Source organism: Castor canadensis, chromosome 10, assembly GCF_047511655.1.
Source record: "Castor canadensis chromosome 10, mCasCan1.hap1v2, whole genome shotgun sequence".
In the NCBI taxonomy this organism is placed as follows: Eukaryota; Metazoa; Chordata; class Mammalia; order Rodentia; family Castoridae; genus Castor; species Castor canadensis.
This window is the reverse complement of record NC_133395.1, coordinates 15,354,669-15,373,962: the sequence shown is the minus strand read 5'-3', so window position 1 is coordinate 15,373,962 and position 19,294 is coordinate 15,354,669. Positions and strand designations below refer to the sequence as shown.

Sequence of the window (19,294 nt, the reverse complement as noted above, 5' to 3'; positions counted from 1 at the left end):
CCACCTGTTTGCACTTTGGGCAGGGTTTAGTTGGATGTCTCGGGCCTTGCCACATCTGAAGCAGGCCCCCAGAGGGGAGGTTTCGGGTTCCTCCTTTGACTCAGGGCTGTGGTCCTGCTGGCCGCAGGGCTGCTACCAAGGCTTGGGTTTGGAGGGCCACCTTCTATTGGAGGTGTTTTTGGCAGGTTGACTCTGCTGCCTCGTCTCGGGCATTAAAAACTTTAAATGCCATTTTCATCAGATCCTGTATAGGGGTTTGAGGGCCATCTTTGGCCTTTTTTAGTTTAGCTCTAATATCTGGTATGGACTGAGATATAAAATGTCTAGCCAGGATTGCTGCCCCAGCAGGGGAGGTGGGGTCTAATTGGGTATATTGGGTGAGGGCCTCCTGGAGGCGGTTAAGAAAAACAGCCAGATTTTCATCAGCTCCCTGGGTTATCTCGTGGAGTTTATCAAAATTTACAATTTTGTTGGACACTGTGCTCATGCCCTGCAGGAGGCATCAAATCATTATGTCTCTAAAGCAGTGTCCTGGAGCTTCGGGTTGATAGTCCCAGTTAGGGTTGCAGTCGGGAATTGCGTCTTTCCCAACTGGGACTGTGAGGTCAGCTAAGTGGGCATAGTGTTGGGCAGCTGCCTTAATGCGTTCCCGCCTCCAAGGGGTGAGGGTGGAGGCCATAATGACAAATATGTCATGCCAAGTTATCTATCTGCTATCTGAGACAGATAGCAGAACTCTTTGGCATAGACAGAGGGGTTGGCGGAGAAGGACCCCAGGCGCTTTTCTATTTGTTATAGGACCTGGAGGGAGAAAGGAACATGGACTCGGACCGGTCCTTCCGCTCCAGTCACCTCTCAGAGAGGACAAGGAGAGGGGGTGGGGAAGGGCGGTGTGAGCGAGTGTGGGAGGCTATTGGGGATGTAGGAGGGCAGGGAGTAGGTGGAGCAGGGGGTGTGGGAGGCAAGGCCAAAGGAGATGCTGCTTGGGTGGGGAAGGTTCTGTGAGTGGGGGAGGGGGAGGGGAAGCTGGATGTGATGATGAGGGTGGCTGTGGTTGGTGGGGGGGAGGGGGGAGGAATTCAGTGGATTCAGATAAAGGAGAAGGGTTGGGGTGTGGGGGAGGGGACTCAGAAGAATTGGGTGTTAGAAGGATCTGAGAAGGGGAACATTGGAGGCACAGAGAGGGGTGAGAGCGCAGTTCCCAGAAGGCCTGTACATATGGGACCTCAGACCATCTATGGGTTTGACAGCAAAAATTGTCAAGATCAGTGAGGATGTTAAAATCAAAAGTGTACCGTGAAGGCCATTTTGAGTTGTTGTTTAAGGTGTATTGTGGCCATGCCATGGTGCAGTAGAAAATGAGCTGCTGGTGACAGAGGTCTGGAGAGAGTCCCAAATTTTGGAAGTTTGAGAGAAGACAGGACAAAAGAGTTCCTGAGTCCAGCTTGGACTGGGAGGAACCCATCCCCAAATTGATGGAAAGTCTCAACCTTTAGAGAAGCGTCCCTCACTAAAAGAGGAGACCCGGTTCGGAGGAGGCAGGCTGGACAGGGGAGACGTCTCTCCGGGTGCCCAGGTGCGAGGAGAAGCGGAGGGGCTGATCCTGGCGTGGCTGCGACTAGGACAGGGGCCAGTGGAGGAACAAAACGGGGGAGGAGACTCACCCAAGCCGGAGGAGCCAGAGCATCAGTCCCGAGAGGAGGAAGGGCCTCAAGCCAGGGCCTGGCCCAGAGACCCGACTGCCTGGAGTCAGGTGAGACTCGCTTCCTCCCGGGTTTTGGCACCAAATGTTAGGTCGACGTGGATGGGAAGGCCAAATTGGAGCCAAATAATAAAGCAAATAGGCTTAAAGCAAGCTTTATTGAGAGCGCGCTCTCGGGCGAGGTTCACTGTCCCAAAGAGCAGGGCCGGAGAAGTCGCGCCCGAGAAATGGCAGCCCAGTTTTTATAGCTTGGGTGAAGTCAAGAGCTTAAGGTATTATGGGGCGTCAGGATAGGTTGAGGGTTGGTAAGGAGGAACTTAGGGTAATATGGATCTGTAGCATAGGTCAGAACCCATTGCCTGCCAGCAGGAGTTGCCATGTAATTAGAGGGGAAGAGGAAGGAGGAGGGTGAAACAGGAAGTCTCCAATTGCCATGTGCGGGAGTTGCCATGGTAACCATGAAGCCTCTAATCACCACGTGCTGTAATCGCTGTGCGCCAGAGTTTGACATGGTAACCATGAAAGGAAGGAGGGGATGGAGTGGAAGGTCGAGCAGAGAATCCCTGATCGCCATGGGGTGGCTGCCCACCGGCCAAAGAAGTTCAAACTCCAGTACCCCAAAAAAACAAAAAAAGTAGAAGAAAAGTTAAGTTGAACATGTGTGTTAGGCATATTAGTATCATCTGAGGGCTTTTAAAACTCCCTCCATGACATAAAATCAGAATGTCCACCAGACACCAATGTGGGTTTAAAGGTTCCCTCTGGTGAATCCACAACGCAGCTCCGTTTGGGAAGCAGAGCTAAGCCCTTCCCACTGCACTGCAGAGCAGAGAAGCAATCATATGCAAGGAGGCACTGACACTGGACGCTGAGCAACACAGATCCCACTTTGAAAAAGGTAACAAAATAGCTACTTGCACTGTAAACTCCAACTCTAATCACAGAAACTAAAATGGCTCCTCTTAGCTTTTCTGTAGCAAACCGAAAGACCAACAAACTGGCACTTGATGGGATTAACTTTTCACAAAACACCCAGATCTGATTCAAGTTCCTGTCAGAAATAAAACAGAAAAATGGAAATAAATGATTTAGAAGAAAAATGCTTTAATGTACTATGAACAGTGTAGGACGGTCTAATTAGAAGTTCATTCTAATTTTGTCAAAACATTAAAAAAGTACCACTAGGAGAAAAAGTCTAACCAAAGTATCACATGCCTCCAAGGAAGATACTCTAGTTCCATAAATAGCACACAGTTTCACTTTGACAATACTCCCTAGAGGACTTCAGAAACGAAGCCTAACCACAGACCAAAAGGCAAAATATTAGATTGAACCATGTGAAACTGTTGGCTTGGGAAGCCCCAAACAGTTGAGTATCTACAATTTCATATTGTCCAGCGTAAATATAAAGCAAAATAGTCTACTTCAAACAAAAACAAAATTAAGCTCTGTCCAAGAACTACAAATATGATACCGTGTGTCTCAGACACTGCTAAAGCTTTCCCCAACCCACTAAAGCACAGATATCACAATACAAAACCCCATAAGACAGATCTATGATGTCTGCATGGAATCAACTCATCTTAGAAGCTAAAACTCAGAAGGACAAACTCCCCCACAACCTTCCCTTTGAGATAACTCTAAAGAAAGTGAAGACAAGCAGCTTCAGCCAAGATAAGAAGTCTGCCCAAACTTACTAGACTCTGCAAGGAAGTCTACTCCATGTGACAAATAGCAGAGAGCAGCTACTGCCTGCACAGTGACTGCCGTGGCTTTCCCTAGCATTCAGAGCAAGCCAACCCACCATCAAAACCTGCTCCTCGGAAGCCAGTCCAATTCGGAAACCACCCTGGTTCTTCAAACTGGACACAAAGTCCGGAAACCCAGAGCTGATTAAGCCAGAGATCTGAGGAGAAACTGCTGTGCCTGGTGTACTGCCTAACTCGAAGAAGATGGCGAGACCATCCTGAGTGTGGAGACAGTGTCCTGCCTGCCCCAAGAATGCAGACCTTCAGCACTCTGAGTTCTTCACAGGCCCTGAGCCCAGGTCAGGGCTAGCAAAGAAAGATGCACTCTTGTGAGTGCCTGAGGCTGGAGGGCCTCGGCTATTTTAACCCAGGCTTATCTGGACCCAAGTCACTGTCATCACCCAGCATGACTTCCTCCTATGCTCAAGCCAGGGAAAGAACCCCTTGGGACTTGAAGCCAGGCAAGAAGTAACACCAGGAAGCAGACCACTGGTCCCATTAAAGAGGTGACAGCAATCTTGTTAGGAATGTGACTAGCAACTGAAGGTGACTTTCCAAAATGAGTGAGTACAATGTTCACCTCACCGTTGCCTAGAGGGGCCCATGTTCTGCCAATCTATTCAGTTCACTGAAAACTAGCCCACATTTCACAGTCCTTTTGTTTGGTAAAAATTCTGACAGCCCAAGATCTGAGGAACCTGAATAGACTTCATGGGCCATTTTAACAGACAACACCCTTAGAGCCACCAATCCAAATGAAAGACTATCATAGCTGATAAAAACTTCTCTTCAAGCAGGGTGTGGAGGTATAAAGCTATAATCCCAGCACTCAGGAGGCTGAGGCAGGAAGACCACAAATTCAAAACCAGTCTGGGCTACATAGGCAATGGATAGATACTCTGTCTCCAAAATAAATAAATAAATTCTACATATAGAAATATCACAGTGAAACCCTTTGTACAAATAATATATACTTCTTTAAAAAAAAACCACCAGTTTTTTCAAATTCTCTTCATTTAGTACTCAAGCAGAAAGTCAATGATGAGGTAGGAATGTTCTTAGGAACTACAGTATGGTAGTCCCCCAAAAATTAAAGACAGAGCTACCTTATGATCAACGATCTCAGTTGTGAATATATGCCCAAAAGAAATGAATTCAGGGACTCAAATAGATACTGTACACCCATGTTCACCACAGTAGCATCCACAATAGCCCAAGATGGGAACAACCCAAACGCCCACCAGATGAATGGTAAACAAAATGTGGCATGTCATACGATGGAATATTATTCAGCCTTAAAGGGAATTGTGACTCATGCTACAATACACATAAACCTTGAAGTCATTTTGCTACATGAAGTAAGCCAGACACAAAAGGACAAATCCTGTATGATTCCACTTACACGAAGAATCCATGGTAGTCAAATTCATAGGCTGGTGACAGCTGGAGGAAGAAGGAAAGCAGCCCTAGTGCTGAATGGATGCGGGTTTCAGTTTGAGACAATGGAGAAGTTCTGGAGTTAGAAGGTGACAATGGCAGCATAATAATATTAATATAATTAACGCCACTGAGCTATACACTTAAAAAGTGACGTGGTAGATTTTATGTTATGCAATCTGTTACCATAATTTTAAAAATTAATAGTGAGAAGCCAAAAGTAACTCTACCAAAGCTGTGAAGGTAAATAAATATCAAGTCATTTTTATAGAATACATCCCACAAGATCATTCAGTACCACAAAGCACAGCAATGAGCTTAGCAGTCATTCCAATTATTACAAGCAACCTGACAGCTCCCAAGCCCAGGAACTGAAGGGCAGGGCCTGCCTCTGAACTGCGAACACTGCAGATGCGACACTGCAGCCAGCTCCTGACCTAAGGAAGCAGACCTTGTGCGAGGCAAGGAAAGCTGGCCTTATTTCTTTCCCATGTTTCTGGAATTTCAGGTTAAGTCTGTGGTCTGACCCAAGCAATTCTTGACTTCATAAAGAGATAATTCTTCTAGGATAATCCAGCCAGCAAATTAATACCTTTGGGAGATGTTTACATTCAGGTAAGCAAATCTGCAAAGCTAGATCAGATTTCCCAAAGGCTACTTTCCAAAGCATTAGTGGAAAGAGAAAGAAAACAGGTGAACAACACTGCACCTGTGCAAGAGCTTTGTTTGACTGAATCAGCACCTCACTCTTGACTCCTGGGATTAAGGTGTCCACCGTGGAGTGCAATAAAAGAAACTTCATATATTTGGAGAACATAAACCAGAAAGATGAAAATCTAGCCAATTTATACAGAAACCTAAGTACTCTTCTACATGACAGAAAGGAGTGCGACAGGCTGTGATGACGACGACAGTGGTGATGATGGTGACGATGGTGATGATGGTCATGACGACGAAGACCCCTTGACTACAGCCCAAAGACACTGTTACCATTTCCACGTCACAGATGAGGAAACGGTGTGCTTGCTGTAGCCTACCATAGACCAGACGCTCAGCCTCCAAGGATTTACTACTCCAAGATTCCTAAGACCACTCAAAGGAAAACGTGGAGCCGGCACCTTGTGTTTTGCCAAGAAAATGACTCACAATAAATAGAAGCTTTAGATGAATCAACAAGGAGGTAAAAGAGGCAATGCTTACATTGTTTCATTTTATATTCAGATGATGATTTTTTTCTAAATAAAAAAAAGGAAAGCAAATGACCCAGAGAAAGACATCCAGGATGGAGTTTATAAAGAGTTCTTCAGCTCCTGACACCTGCCTCCCGATGGCAGTTCCTTTGTAAAGACACCTGAAATCCTATTCACTTCACAGCAGTTAATAACCAAGGCAAGTCACAGGGTAATTTTGTGGCATTTCTCGATACAAAAAGCACTGGACACAACAAATCTGGTCTCACCATTAAAGCTTCAGTAAGAGGAAAGCAACATACTTTAAAAAATTTAACCTGAAAGAGAAGCAACACGAAAAACTGTAACTTCTCTCCAAAATTATTTTAAAAGTCTAAAATTGAAAGTGTTATCACAAAACATTTAATTATTTTATTTAAAAAAATCATTAAGGACAAGCATAACTAACTTTAGCTCATTAAATACAGCCTGTATTTACCATGGATCCATTTATATTTTTCTGTAGTTAATTGAATTATGTTGACTGTAACTGAACAGCTCATTTAAAACACTTAAGTCCCTTCTGCAATGACATTCTTTTCTCCTGGATTTCATGCTAAAGACCCAATTTCACTGAAGTACACTTTTAAACACAACTCTGATATCAGTGAAGGTTTTAACGAGCAAAAACATTTTTCTATTAACAACTATAAGATTTAACTATGAAAATCAATGTAGTATTTATCTTTTAACTACATTCCATTATAAATTCATTATTTTGCAACAGCCTTGGTATTGCAAGCACAAACAACTTGATTACAACAGAAAACTTTCAGATTATATTGGGAAAGTTTGCTTTTTAAAAAAGCCTGATACAAATAGTAAGCATCTCTAGTGTGGCTTAACTGACCATTTACAACATGTTTAGTTTTATAAGAACTTCACGGCATGCTCTCAGACTTCAGGGGAAGTACCTTTTATGCTGAAGGTCACTTACCTTCTTGTAAATCATATGACACATGGCTACTCTTAACCTCATTCCAGCGCACTGAACGTGATAGAAATACAGGTGATGCAAGATGGCCAAAAAGAGCGTGCAGACAGTCAGCACTGTGGCATAGCCATAAGCTGTGTGCAAAGCCACAGAATCGCTGGGATCATAACTTTCAAAATAATTAATAACTTTCCCCAAAAATATGGGCTGAATTACTTTGGTGCCTTCCTAAAAGAAAAAGAAAAAGCCTTCATTAGAAGTAGAAACCACACCAAGTTTTCTCAACACAAGCACTTCTTTTACCAGCACATGAAAAAGGCATTTTGACAAAGTATAACACTCATCACTAACTTAAAAAACACAGAACTGCTTTCTTCTTTAAGACAGCCAGTAACAGTCTAAACCTGAAGGCAAAATCACAAGTTCAAAGACAATAAAGCTTTAGTACACTGCTTGGTCCACTGTGGATGCTCAATAAATGTTACAACCAGTGCTTTAAAACACATTTGGCAAGCCACCAATAAAATCTTGGCTGAAGATGAATAAGAAAAAAAGTGGCCAGGGAGGAAAAGGGTAAGGAACTAGTGGACAGCCCAGCCCTTGATCTGTCCGTTTCCTCTGAACTCCCAACACTGCCGCCCAAACAGAAGAGAGGATGGCTCGCTCACACATGGGAGGGCACACTCATGTCATCTCCTCCCACTTGCTGAGCTCTTACCAACTGAGATGTCGGCACAAACACAGATCAGAAAAGAGAACCTCCTAGTGTTTCCCAGCCCAAAATCCACATATCAACAGATTGAAGAGAACAGGGTTCAGCTTCTGTTGGAAGTATTAAACAGAAGCCAGGTTTGAGAGGTACCCAGGCTCGGCCCTATAATGAAGGGAATGCCTTTAACATTTCTACTCCTAGAACATGAAATGTGCCCAGAGGTATTGCCATCTTCACTTAGCAGTCTGGAGTAAAGATTAAGCACAGCACACAAGTCAAGCTAAAAGATACTGTCGTGAGCAGTTCTCAATCAACCTCAAATGGCAGGTGCAGGTTTTAAACAAATATTAATAACCATCTGTTCTCCAAGGCAAAAATTAAAATCCTGCACCTATGAGCTATGAAGCACTGGGCTCTACCTCTTAAATAAGACATAGGGAAAGCCATTTTCTTCCCCATGCCTACAGGCAGAGAAATAGCAAAGCAGTGCTTGAGCCCAAGTATACAACAGGAAAAGGAATTTTCTTTCCCTTGCTCATATGCTCTCCCTGCCAGGTGACCACTCCACCCCATAACCTGCTTCCTCCCTGCAAACCCCATCAGAGACCAACACACACACACACACCCCAAAGAAAAACACTCACTGGAAATCCAATTGACCAAAAATGAACACAAGGCCCTACATGTCATCCCTTCCTCCTGAAAGGACAAAATGCCCAAAGACTGAAAATCTTTCAAGAACACGACTTTGAACAAGTTTTTCCTTTTAAGCAACCTACCCTTATTAACAGGTTTGCTTTTGATACCTGTTTTCTACATATGAAGTGAGGACCACACACATTAAGAGGAAAGGAGAATTTTAAAAAAATAAATAAAAAAGAAAGAAAAAGAATAAAGAAACAAACAAACAAAGCTAACACACATTTTCTTCCCAATCAAGTGGTCAGGATATTTACAGAAGATGTCCCAGTCCTTCAAATGATCCATGGCATTAACTCCTACACTCCTGTCCTGCTGTGTACACAACAAAGACCTCACCCACTGTGCTTCCTTCCATGAGGTCATGGAAGTTTTTGTGTACTATACAGAACTAAGGAAACACTATTTGTGGAACTACGAGTAAGGTCTCAAGGGCACATAGGCTCACTGTCACACTTCCAGCATGTCCCATCACTCATCTCAAGAGGCACTAGCAGTTATGAAGGAGCCCCTGACACTGTGGTCACACAGGCTGTTCAGAGTTTACTGCGATGAAACTGCAGGGGTGTACACAGAGAGGCAACGAGGCCACACTGTACACATGGGCAGCTCCAGCCCAGGGATGGCTAAGGGCAGCCCAGGTCAGCAGCATGCAAACTTGGGCTCTCCATCAGAAGCCCAAAGGTAACTCCTGGCATCCCAAACTCCCCTGAAACTTCATATGAAATCTCGAAGTCAGTGCTGCCTGCTGCCCAGTCCTCCCAACATGGATGAGATTCAAAGGAAGAAAGTAAGAGTGATGTCCTCCATCAGAGAACAATACAGCTCAGAAGGGTACCAAAAGAAGGCAGGTCTCTATTACCCAACTGTCTAAAATTTTCCTGCTGGGAGATAGCATTTAACAACCCAGTCAAGCAAATAGGCTCATTAATGAGTAACAGTGGTTTATGGACCTTACCTAACCTCCCTCCCACAGACCTATCCATCCCCAATCCTAACCTTTAAATATTAAGAACTAAAACAACTGGAAAAATACTCATTATCAAACTTCGGACTTACCCCAAATTTAAGCTTCCTGGACATCAGGCAAAAGCCACACAAATCTTGGATACCAACCTGTGCCCTACAGAAGAATCTTTCCACAAACAAACTAAGAATATGGTCTTTATTCCTTCACAGGAATGCTCAACTGTAAAACCTCATGAGACTTTTAAAAGCCCAATATGATCCCTCATTGCCCCATAGCTCAAAGTTCTGTCAGAGTCTCTAACTACCCAAAGGCAAGTATTTCTCAAGGGAGGCTTTGGTACTCAGCCTCCTTGAAACTCTGCCATTTGGGCCCCATCCTTTGCTTTGCAGAGTAACTTATGACAGAGCCTGATGGAACAATGTCCCAGTGGGCATAGAGCCTCCCTCACATTCACCCAGGACTTAAGATATTCCTTGCCCAATTCTACCATCCTTCATTTGTGAGAAAGAAAGAAAACATAGCAAACAAGCAATCAGAGAAAAGCATGTTTGAATGAACAATACAAGCAAAAAAAAGAATGAGTTTATGGGGAAAATGAATAGATAGTTAATTTTAGAAATGAGCAAACAGGTGGCAAAGGTGGAGCAGAGAAAAATCCAGAGATAAGGAAGAATATAGTGAATTAGGGGAACTCAGAACCACTATGACCCCAGAGACACCTAAAGCTCTCTTTGAATCAGGTTTCCAGAACTGGCTACACGTGAGAATCACCAGGGACGTTTAAGTTCCCACTGACGAGCAGACTCCATTGATGGGAGGGGGTCTGAGCATGCCCTCCCTGGAAGGTTCTAGACAGAAACTAATTTTAGCAAAGATAATCACTATCCTCCTGTCCTGCCCCATCCCTGTCTGAATTTAGAAGAGTCAGAGACCTGCTGTGTGGACTTGTAATTAGGGATGCTGCCATGCATATTAAATTTAAAAAATAGGAACCCAAAATCCTGAGGTTTCAACCATGAAACAAAGACCCTCTATTTGCAAAGCAGGGAAATATCAGTATTCAGAAAAGATCATATTTAATTATGCATGGTGGTGCACACATATAATCCCAGCATTTAGAAGGCTGAAGCAGGAGGATCTAGAGTTTGAGGCAAACCTGAGCTATATAGTAAGACACTGTCTCAGAACAACAACACTAAAAAAGATCACATTTATAAAGGATGAATCATAATTTGCTTTTAAAGTTACCGCTAAATGGAGAAGGAACAGAGAGAATTGGCATGGACAACACCTTCTTTTAAAATATCCTTTTTGGTGTATTTGAATTTGGAAACAAGAAATTATACTAACCTACAAACTTGGCTGAATTTTTCAAAAGCAACACCTAAACTTGAGCGTAAAATGAAGCCAGTGTTCCTAATATATACCCATCTAATTGATACAACCCTCCCAAAAAGTAAAAAAAACTACTTAAGTGTTATTAAACAAAGAACTGTAAAATACATTCCCTGTAAAGATGGATATACCTGCCCAAAGTACAATATGAGTGCCAAAAAGTCTTAGCTTTCTTTCAGAAATCACATTATGGGTGAAAAGGCTGATACTGTATGATAAATCAAAGGAACAATCATATCAATACCATCGAGAATTGGTATGAGGCATGGGAGAAAAGACAGACAGATGGAAGAGTAAACAAGTTAAGTAAAAACACTAGTGTCCTGAACCTGATTCAGAATGATCCCTATAAACTCAAATTTATATATATATATATATATATATATAATATTATATATATATATATATATAATATTATATATATATGTAATACATATTCTGCTTTTGTCCAAGTAAAAAGCCAAGAAACAACAAATCCAGCAGCAATGAGCACCTCCAGTGCCCAGATAATGGTTTCTACATAGCCCAGACTGGCCTCCAACAAGGGTCCTACTGCCTCAGCCTCCCAATGCACACCATGCCCAGCTATCATCCTTAAATGCCAATTCTAAAAGGGATCAAAAACAGCCTGGAGAAATGGCTGTTTTCATAGCTGGGGTGAAAGCTGTTCAAGATGAGAACATCTTCTGAAACAGGATGTTCCAGAAAGCAGGAAACTTAACAAAGTCTCCCAGAGCATGAGCAAAAGACTCAGGACCCAATCTGAACAAGCTCTAAAGGCCAGGATGGCCTCAGCGTGCAGAGGATTACTGTAAGGGACTGAAGCACGCCAGCGATGTTTAAACCCATGAGCTCACAGTATTACCCACTAAAACAAACAAGACAAACAATAACAAAACACTCATTAGCCCCAGAGGAGAATGCCAGACAGTCATTATTTTATAAACTGCTTTGTTTTGTTTTGTTCAGTAACAAAATCTAGACCCTTTCCAGTTTTCCTATATATACTATAACTCAGGGCAGCCAAAAAGTTGCCAATAGTGAAAATTCTGCTTATGGACATATTTCAGTTAATATTCAGCTAATAAATGAAGAGGGAAAGAACTGGAGTGTCACAATTTTGCAACTCCCTAATGAGTTAATGCATCTTAAGCAAAGATCATGAGCAATTCCTAATATCACACATCCAAGAAAGCCAATGTCACGTTAGACACTTCGCAGTGGTGGTCACAGCCCTCTCTATGAAGTAATTTTGCCAAAGCTGGCAGGAACAAAATCAACAGAATTCAGATCACGATTCTAGATCTACGACCTCCTGGTAGCAGAGAAGCATGTTAAATGACACAGGAGGGGAAATGCAACCTGCCCGACCCATACTGTGGGAAACTCTGAAGGACAACTTATGTCAACCAGTTGCACTTTGTTGGGATACTGATTCAAAGTGTAGGAAAAATAACACAAAGGGATATGCCAAAAAGCCAGGTACATTAGTGTGTGCCTATAGTCTCAGCTACTTAGAACCAAGGCTGGATAATCACTTGAGCCCCGGAGTTCTGGGTCAGCCTGAGCAACATGGCAAGAACCCACCTCTTAAAAATAAGTAGATAAATAACTAAAATATCAAAAAAAAAAAAAGATTCAGACACATGGCTAGATATTAATGTGAATATTTAACAAGTGTTTTATGAAGACTATTACAATGACTCTTTTACGGTTTTTGTGAGGAGGTAGGAGGCAGTGCTGGGTACTGAACCCAGGGCCTGCACATGCTAGACAAACACTCTATCACTGACTGACCTATACCCTGGCCCTATAAAGACGCTTTTATCTTTTAAAAAGTACATACTAAAACACTCACAGATAAAATGATATGTCTGGGAACAGCTTCAAGATGAAGCGAGCAGGGCATCAGATGACTCAAGCCTGGTCTTGAGTTGATAATTACTGAAGCTGGCTTAGGGACAGCGTAGGCTTATTATCCCAGCCCAGTTTTATATTTTGAAATGTCCTTAGAACCCTAAGAAAGAAAATGCCACACAGTGTGGCTCTCAAGGAAAGCAGGTGAGCGAAGAGCTCAGTTTTGCTTCAGAAGCCAGGTCTGCCACCTGGTTGTGTCACTTACAAAACACATGATCCTAAGTATACCACACTCCCTGCAGTGCCTCCGCCTGTCTACCTCAGAGGAGACAGTGCACAGTACAGTCAAGTAGAAATCAGGAGGCAGCCTGTGTGTGCGAACGTCCCATGCTGCAACGTCCCATGCTGAGGGCTGTGGGCGGGTGGAGGCTCGCTTCAGTCCCATGGCACTGCCCTGAAGCACACAGGGGACAGGTACCTCTGGCCTGCTCTGCTCTTGCCAACACCAGTGTAAGCTGTGATTCCTTTTAGTATATAGAAGTCCTGGGAGGCTGGGGGTAGAATTCACTGGAAGTGAGAGCCTGACACACACAAGGCCCAGGGTTCCATCCTCTGCACAGCAAAAATTTTAAAAAGGAAAAAGTCTTAGGAAAAGGGTTTGCAAAATTCCAATGTTGCTTACAGACAATCGTGGCAAAACAAGAATCCTGGGCAAAGTCATTCAAAAGAAAAACAAGTTTTCCAGGCAGCTGTTACAAGTTTCACTTTTTTAGCAGTTTTCTGTTGTTGTGTTCTTGGTTTTAGTTTTTTACCATAAGAACACAACCTTTTTTCAAATGAGTCACCTGATCCCCTGACTTTTTTAAGAAAATGGATTTTAAATCCATGCTTTTAAAGCATTTGCTCTTTTATGACTCACGGTCAGTCCTGTGACTGTCACTAGGCTACTATAAGGCGCCCAAGAATGTTTAAACCCTCCTCCACCTCTCCCTAGCTGGGTCATCTTCAGTAGCCCCAGTATCTTTGGCACCAGCTGTGTGGAACAGAAGATGAGGGCCTCTTGGCAGAAAGAGGGGACATGAAGGTGCAGCACAGCTCTCAGGGAATCAGCCCTAGAGCAGGCATGAATGTCACTATGGAACTCAGATAACTTTGTTTACTTCCAGCCTATAAACTGAGTTCCAAGGTGAGGATTTACTTAGACATAAGCCTCCAGCAACTTCCTATAGCCACCACCTGGAGCATAAACAATCAGAGCAAAAGCCCTGAACAAAGGCCAACAGGTCAGGCTGGTGGCCAGCTAGGTCCATTTACTAAGTCAAGGGAATAAGGTCCAACTCCCCCCCACCACCACTCTTCCTCTATCAGAGCTAGCAGAAGCGGCCGCACACCGGCTCCCTAATGTTCTCCACCTTCACACTGCAGCAGGTGAGACACCTCACGTCTCAAAGCACAGACCCAGGATGCCGTGAGCAGGCAGCCTGTGTGTGCAGAGTCTCCCACGCTGCAACTCTTCATGCTGAGGCCTATGGGCAGGTGGAGGCTCGCTTCAGTCCCATGGCACTGCCCTGAAGCACACAGGGGACAGGTACTTCTGGCCTGCTCTGCTCTTGCCAACACCAGCCTGCAAGAGTGTACACTCACTCTCATCCCTGTACTCATTTCTCGAAGCACTGAAATCACTCCTCAATTCTCCCAGGACAAGGTGTGCCCTGCTTTGAAACCTCAACCTTGAAGCCTCCCATGAAATAGGTGTCACCTGCCTCTTCCTGCTAGTACCCCTGTAAGTACTGGAGACGGCCCTGCTCAAGAACTGGCTAGGTAACACACAGCTTAGAAGTCAGTTTCCACGTGGGTGTCGTGTCCACTGGGAGGTGGGGTGAGAGGGTGGAAAGGGAGACAAAGGCACTGGAGGTCACACAAGAAAAATATCTGCTTTTTATAAAATGACAGGTGGGTTTAGATCTTCTACTACCTAAAACTTAAAAACCAATACACAGAGCTGAGCACAGTGGTGTGTACCTGTCATCCCACACTACACAGGAGGCTGACATCAGAAGGATCGAGGTTCCAAGTCGGCCTAGCAAAAAAGTTTGAGAGACACCATCTGAACGGAAAAAAGCTGAACGTGGCAGCATGCCTGTCATCCTAGAAATGACAGGAAGCATAAAATAGGAGGACCACATTTTAGACCAGCCTAGGTAAAAAGCAAGACCCTATCTCTAAAATAACCAGAGCAAAAAGTGCTGGAGATGGAGTTCAAGAAGTACAGCACCTGCCTAGCAAGCACAAAGCCCTGAGTTCAAACCCCAGTACCACCAAAAAAAAAAAAAAAAAAAAAGACCAGTACACAACATCACACAAGATCACAAACAAAAAAACCACTTCATAAAATCAAATATTAAACTAATGTCTATTCTGTCTGATTCAGTTACTAGTTTTAATGACTGAACAGCCAGAAGACCATCTGAAAATGATTTTGGGAATGTAACAGGATCCTTACTAGCTTCATTCACTATAAGAAATTACTTCTGACTTCTCCGAAACAGCAGTGTCAACAGCAAATCTGCGAGAACAAGGGTGTTTGTATTGGAATCCAGGCTTCTTTCCACTGACAGTGATAAACAAACGAAACAAAAAAATTTTACCTCGTTGAGCTCAGAAGAACCTTAGCAACCTGGAATTCACTGCACTGGAACAAAAAGTTCTGTGAGATACTACATCAAAGACGCAAAGTTCAAAGTGAGCATCAAATACTAGTCACCACTGTCCTCTAGGAAAAACCAGCACTATCTAGTTTTACACGAGAGACCAAAAAGGTATTGGTATAAACTCAGGGCTAACCTAAGCGCCGTCCTGGGAAAGGCCCAGGCAACACTGTACCACTCCTAATACCTAAGGTCCAGGCCCACCCTGTGATCAAGAAAATGTGCCGGACACCAAGACAGAACAGCTGCCCTAGTGATGGATCTGGTCACTCACTCAGGCCAAGGCTCTGTAGAAACAGAACACTCGGCCTCTGCCAGGACCATGATAATCTCGATGTCGCCATCCAAGGACATGGACCTAGTGGAGTCTTAGCAGTGTGGATGTGGAAGAATGTGGGTCAGGAGGACAGCCCCAGCCAGGCCATCTGGTGGTGGCGATGGGTAGGAAGCAGCTTTCCAAAGGGCCATGGTCTGGCTGCCAGTATCCCTATGACATTCTGGCCCCAGGGGATGTGTAACCCAGACTTTATCCTAATTGGCGATCCCCAATCTGACTTCTGCAGCCACACTCCACCGTGTGACCCCAGGCCAGGGTCAAGAGACATGCACTTGAGGCCGGAGAACAAGGTCAAGACATACTTCAGGACCCTGCACGAGCTATGGATCTAGAGGGTTCAGCTCCTGAGTCAGAGCTCTTGAGACCAAACCTTGGCCCTGGGCACACTATATAACTATTTGACATTCACAGTCCTCCCAAAAGTGGGGCTAATAAGAACAACTCCCACCTCACCGAGGCAGCCACAGAAATAAAAGGAATATTCTATATAAAGTATTCATGAAGCCGGTACACACCATTTTTCAAATTCTTCTTATTGTGAGCGTTATTAAAACTACTAGTACTGCTGCAGGCAGTACTACAATGCGGAGAGACCTCTGCTGCTACCAGCACTCTTCTGGGACTGGAGAACACTAGCGTTCCGAGTACGAACCCCGCCAAAAGCACTGCTGAGTACTACCCTGCTGATAATACTGCTGTAGTGCTGCTCAGTACTGTTGCTGCTGCTTCTAGCACTACCTATTAGAACTGCTGAGTACTACAGTTGCTGCTGCTGAGTCCTACTGCCGCTGCTGTTGCTTCTAATATTGCTACTAGTATTTGTGAGTACTATACTGCTTGCTTCCAGTACTGCTACTACTGTGACGACTTGCCCTCTTCCTCCTGAGAGTGAACCCCGTGTTTGCCAGGTCTCTGCTCCCCCCATTTTTGCCCTGACTGCCTAATCAACCTCCTTAAAAGGCAGGCTAGTATTCTATTAACTGCACTAAGCTCTCCCCAGTCTTGGCCTTCCTTTCCCACACCCGACTCCCCTCCCCCGGCAGTAAGTACTACCAGGGCTGGCCAAGGTTGACATTAATGGCTCCATCTCTGCAGTGGAGCTTCCTCTCTCACACAACTTCTGCAGCATTTCCCTCTGTGACTATATCTCCCATAAAGTCTGCCCAGCAAGATCCTCAGCTCATTCTGAAATGAGATCTGGTCACCAAGACGGGGCTTAGGAGACCCCATCCAAACACCAGGCAGCCTGTGATAGCAAGGCAGCTATAAACTCATAAGCCCAGCCCCTGTGCTACCCTGCAAGATCACCCTGTTTTCAATTTCTTAAGCACCTACTAACAAAGGGAAAGCAGGATTAGGAGAGGGACACACCCGCTCTAATAGGTGATCTGACACTTAGGTAAAGACATTTAGAGGCTACTTGCTCCTGTCCACATCTTACCAGACACATGGCTTGGGCATCAGCACACACCAAAGCTCCAGGGCTCCCTGGTCTGCAGAATCCTGGGGACTCTGCTGGTGAGGTTTTACCACATGTAGCCAAGAAACTCCACACACACAGGCCACAGCAACACCAGCTGCTATGCTATTTAGTTCAAACCAAAACTTGCTGGGACTATGTGGAAATTCAGCATTGGAACACCCTGGCATGAGTCAAAGATGGGCTGGGGGGTTGAAAGGTTCCTACACCCTCTACCACCCCCAAATCAGCCCCATTGCTACATCTCCACCTGGCCCTCACTCTGGGTGGCCCCCTTTCTAAGGCAGCATTCACCCTCTGGCACACTGGTCAACACACCCCTGCCACCAGTGACAACATCAATCTCACCGAACCATCTCTGTTACCATTACCTGGCAGATACCTCTCCAGTGGTATAGAGCAGAGCTCACTATACACCTCCCCTGTCCTCTGTCACACGGTCCTTCAACACAAACAGAGTATGCTAAGCAGGAGCCATCCCATCTCCTCTTGCTTCAAATCAACTGGTACACTCATCTCACCAAATGCATTTGTGACAACTCCTCACCCTCCTGTACAGAAAGCCACCCTTTCATAGAACTGCAACTTCCACCCCAATTATACTCATGTCTCACAGGACTTCCAAGGTCCCAAGGGCTGCAGTAAGATACCATCAAGGGCACAAGTCACCCAGCCAATTTTTCAGCATCCCTTCCAACACATCACAGACCAACCAGAACAAGCAGACCATCTGCCACTGTGCCCAGGCAGAAGACTATCTTACTGAAGGACTCCAGCAGACACTCTTCAAGATAACAGAGGTCATTGCCCTCAGGGCTTACTGTCTTAGATTTTTCCACTGAATATCTCCTTCCACACTCTACAATGCCAGGCTACCAAAATTCTACCTTCAACTAGCAATCCATCCCAACAAGGACAAGAAACCGAGACGGTGCATGAATTCACTGGGATACAAGTCAGACCTCCTCCACAGAACCAATCTGACTCACTAGGAAGGGGGCAGCTCTTGGGCTCCAGAGAGCTCTGACCTCTGGGGTAATCCAGCTAACCCACACACAGGACCCCCAAGTCCTTCCCGGAAAGCACTGATCAGATTTGGCATAATTAGGTTAACAATTATATGTCAGGCACCAGTAAAATGTCTTATATCATTCTGGGCTCTGATCCAAGTATACTTTCTCTAAGCCACATGTGGTACATCTCCTCCAGGCTGTAGGATCCTCTTTTGATTGAGGATGGTTCTTGGAATTCATAACATTTACTGAGCACCAACACTGTCACAGCTTAGTATAAAACAGTACATTCTTCCAAGATACCAGATTTTAACTGTTTAAAACAAAAACATAGGAATGCCCTCAGGCCTCAGTCACTTAAGTATTTACCCCCTTTCAGAGATAAACACCATTATTGAGCTACATCAGGCTTCCAGACATATTTTATGCCCACTCCTCAGCACATTTTCAAAACCCACCTGGCCTCTTCTCTCATATGGTTCCCTTCTATTTAAATACTGATCAGTGCTAGCATGTCTCCTCCATAGATACTGAAAAACAATTCACTAAGTATAAAAACCTTTACCTCAATTAATGTAAAAATTCCCAAAATTACGTAAGATTTCCAGTAACACTTTATGATTGCTTTTGTTAACGAAGGCTTCCGTGCATCCTTCTTGGCTCTGAAGACTTCTTTATCCCAGTACCTACAATGAGACAAAAGCTAGGTGAAAAACAGGACATGCTGTCATATGATAAAACAGGGCAGGTGGCAATGGGACAGACAGACATTTATTACAGGGCATTCTGAGGCTGTCCCACAAATGCTGGCTAACTGTCCCTAGGGCTCCTAAAACACAACATGCAGAATCTGTAGCACCAAAAAAACAGGCCTCGAGGGAAGAAATCTTGGGAACAAGTTACTACCGAGTTTGCTGACTTAACATCACACTTAGTAGCCCGAGATGACAGACAAGGTGCAGACAAGCCGGACACCTGCTCTAGGGACCGATCTCAGGCATTCAAGACCTGCAACACTGGCTCCTTCCACTTCTACCAGAAACACGTTTCTACCAGGCCATCAACATAGGCCA

At 44.5% G+C, this 19,294-nt stretch overlaps 1 protein-coding gene across 7 annotated transcripts in view; it reads right to left on the bottom strand.

Moving 5' to 3' along the window:
* The window catches only part of Abcc4 (ATP binding cassette subfamily C member 4 (PEL blood group)), a 229,483-nt gene that overhangs the window by 170,399 nt on the left and 39,790 nt on the right, over positions 1 to 19,294 (bottom strand). For 4 of the 7 annotated variants that reach the window (XM_020183142.2, XM_074043129.1, XM_074043130.1 and 1 more), the window contains exons 3-4: positions 18,787 to 18,907; positions 7,054 to 7,278 (exon numbers count right to left, since the gene is read on the bottom strand). In XM_020183142.2, coding sequence (XP_020038731.1) covers positions 7,054 to 7,278; positions 18,787 to 18,907 — 346 coding nt within the window. Of the gene's footprint in view, positions 1 to 7,053; positions 7,279 to 9,520; positions 9,818 to 16,243; positions 16,266 to 18,786; positions 18,908 to 19,294 lie in introns of those variants that run through there. The other 3 variants (XM_074043135.1, XM_074043134.1, XM_074043133.1) reach the window with 3 other exon arrangements.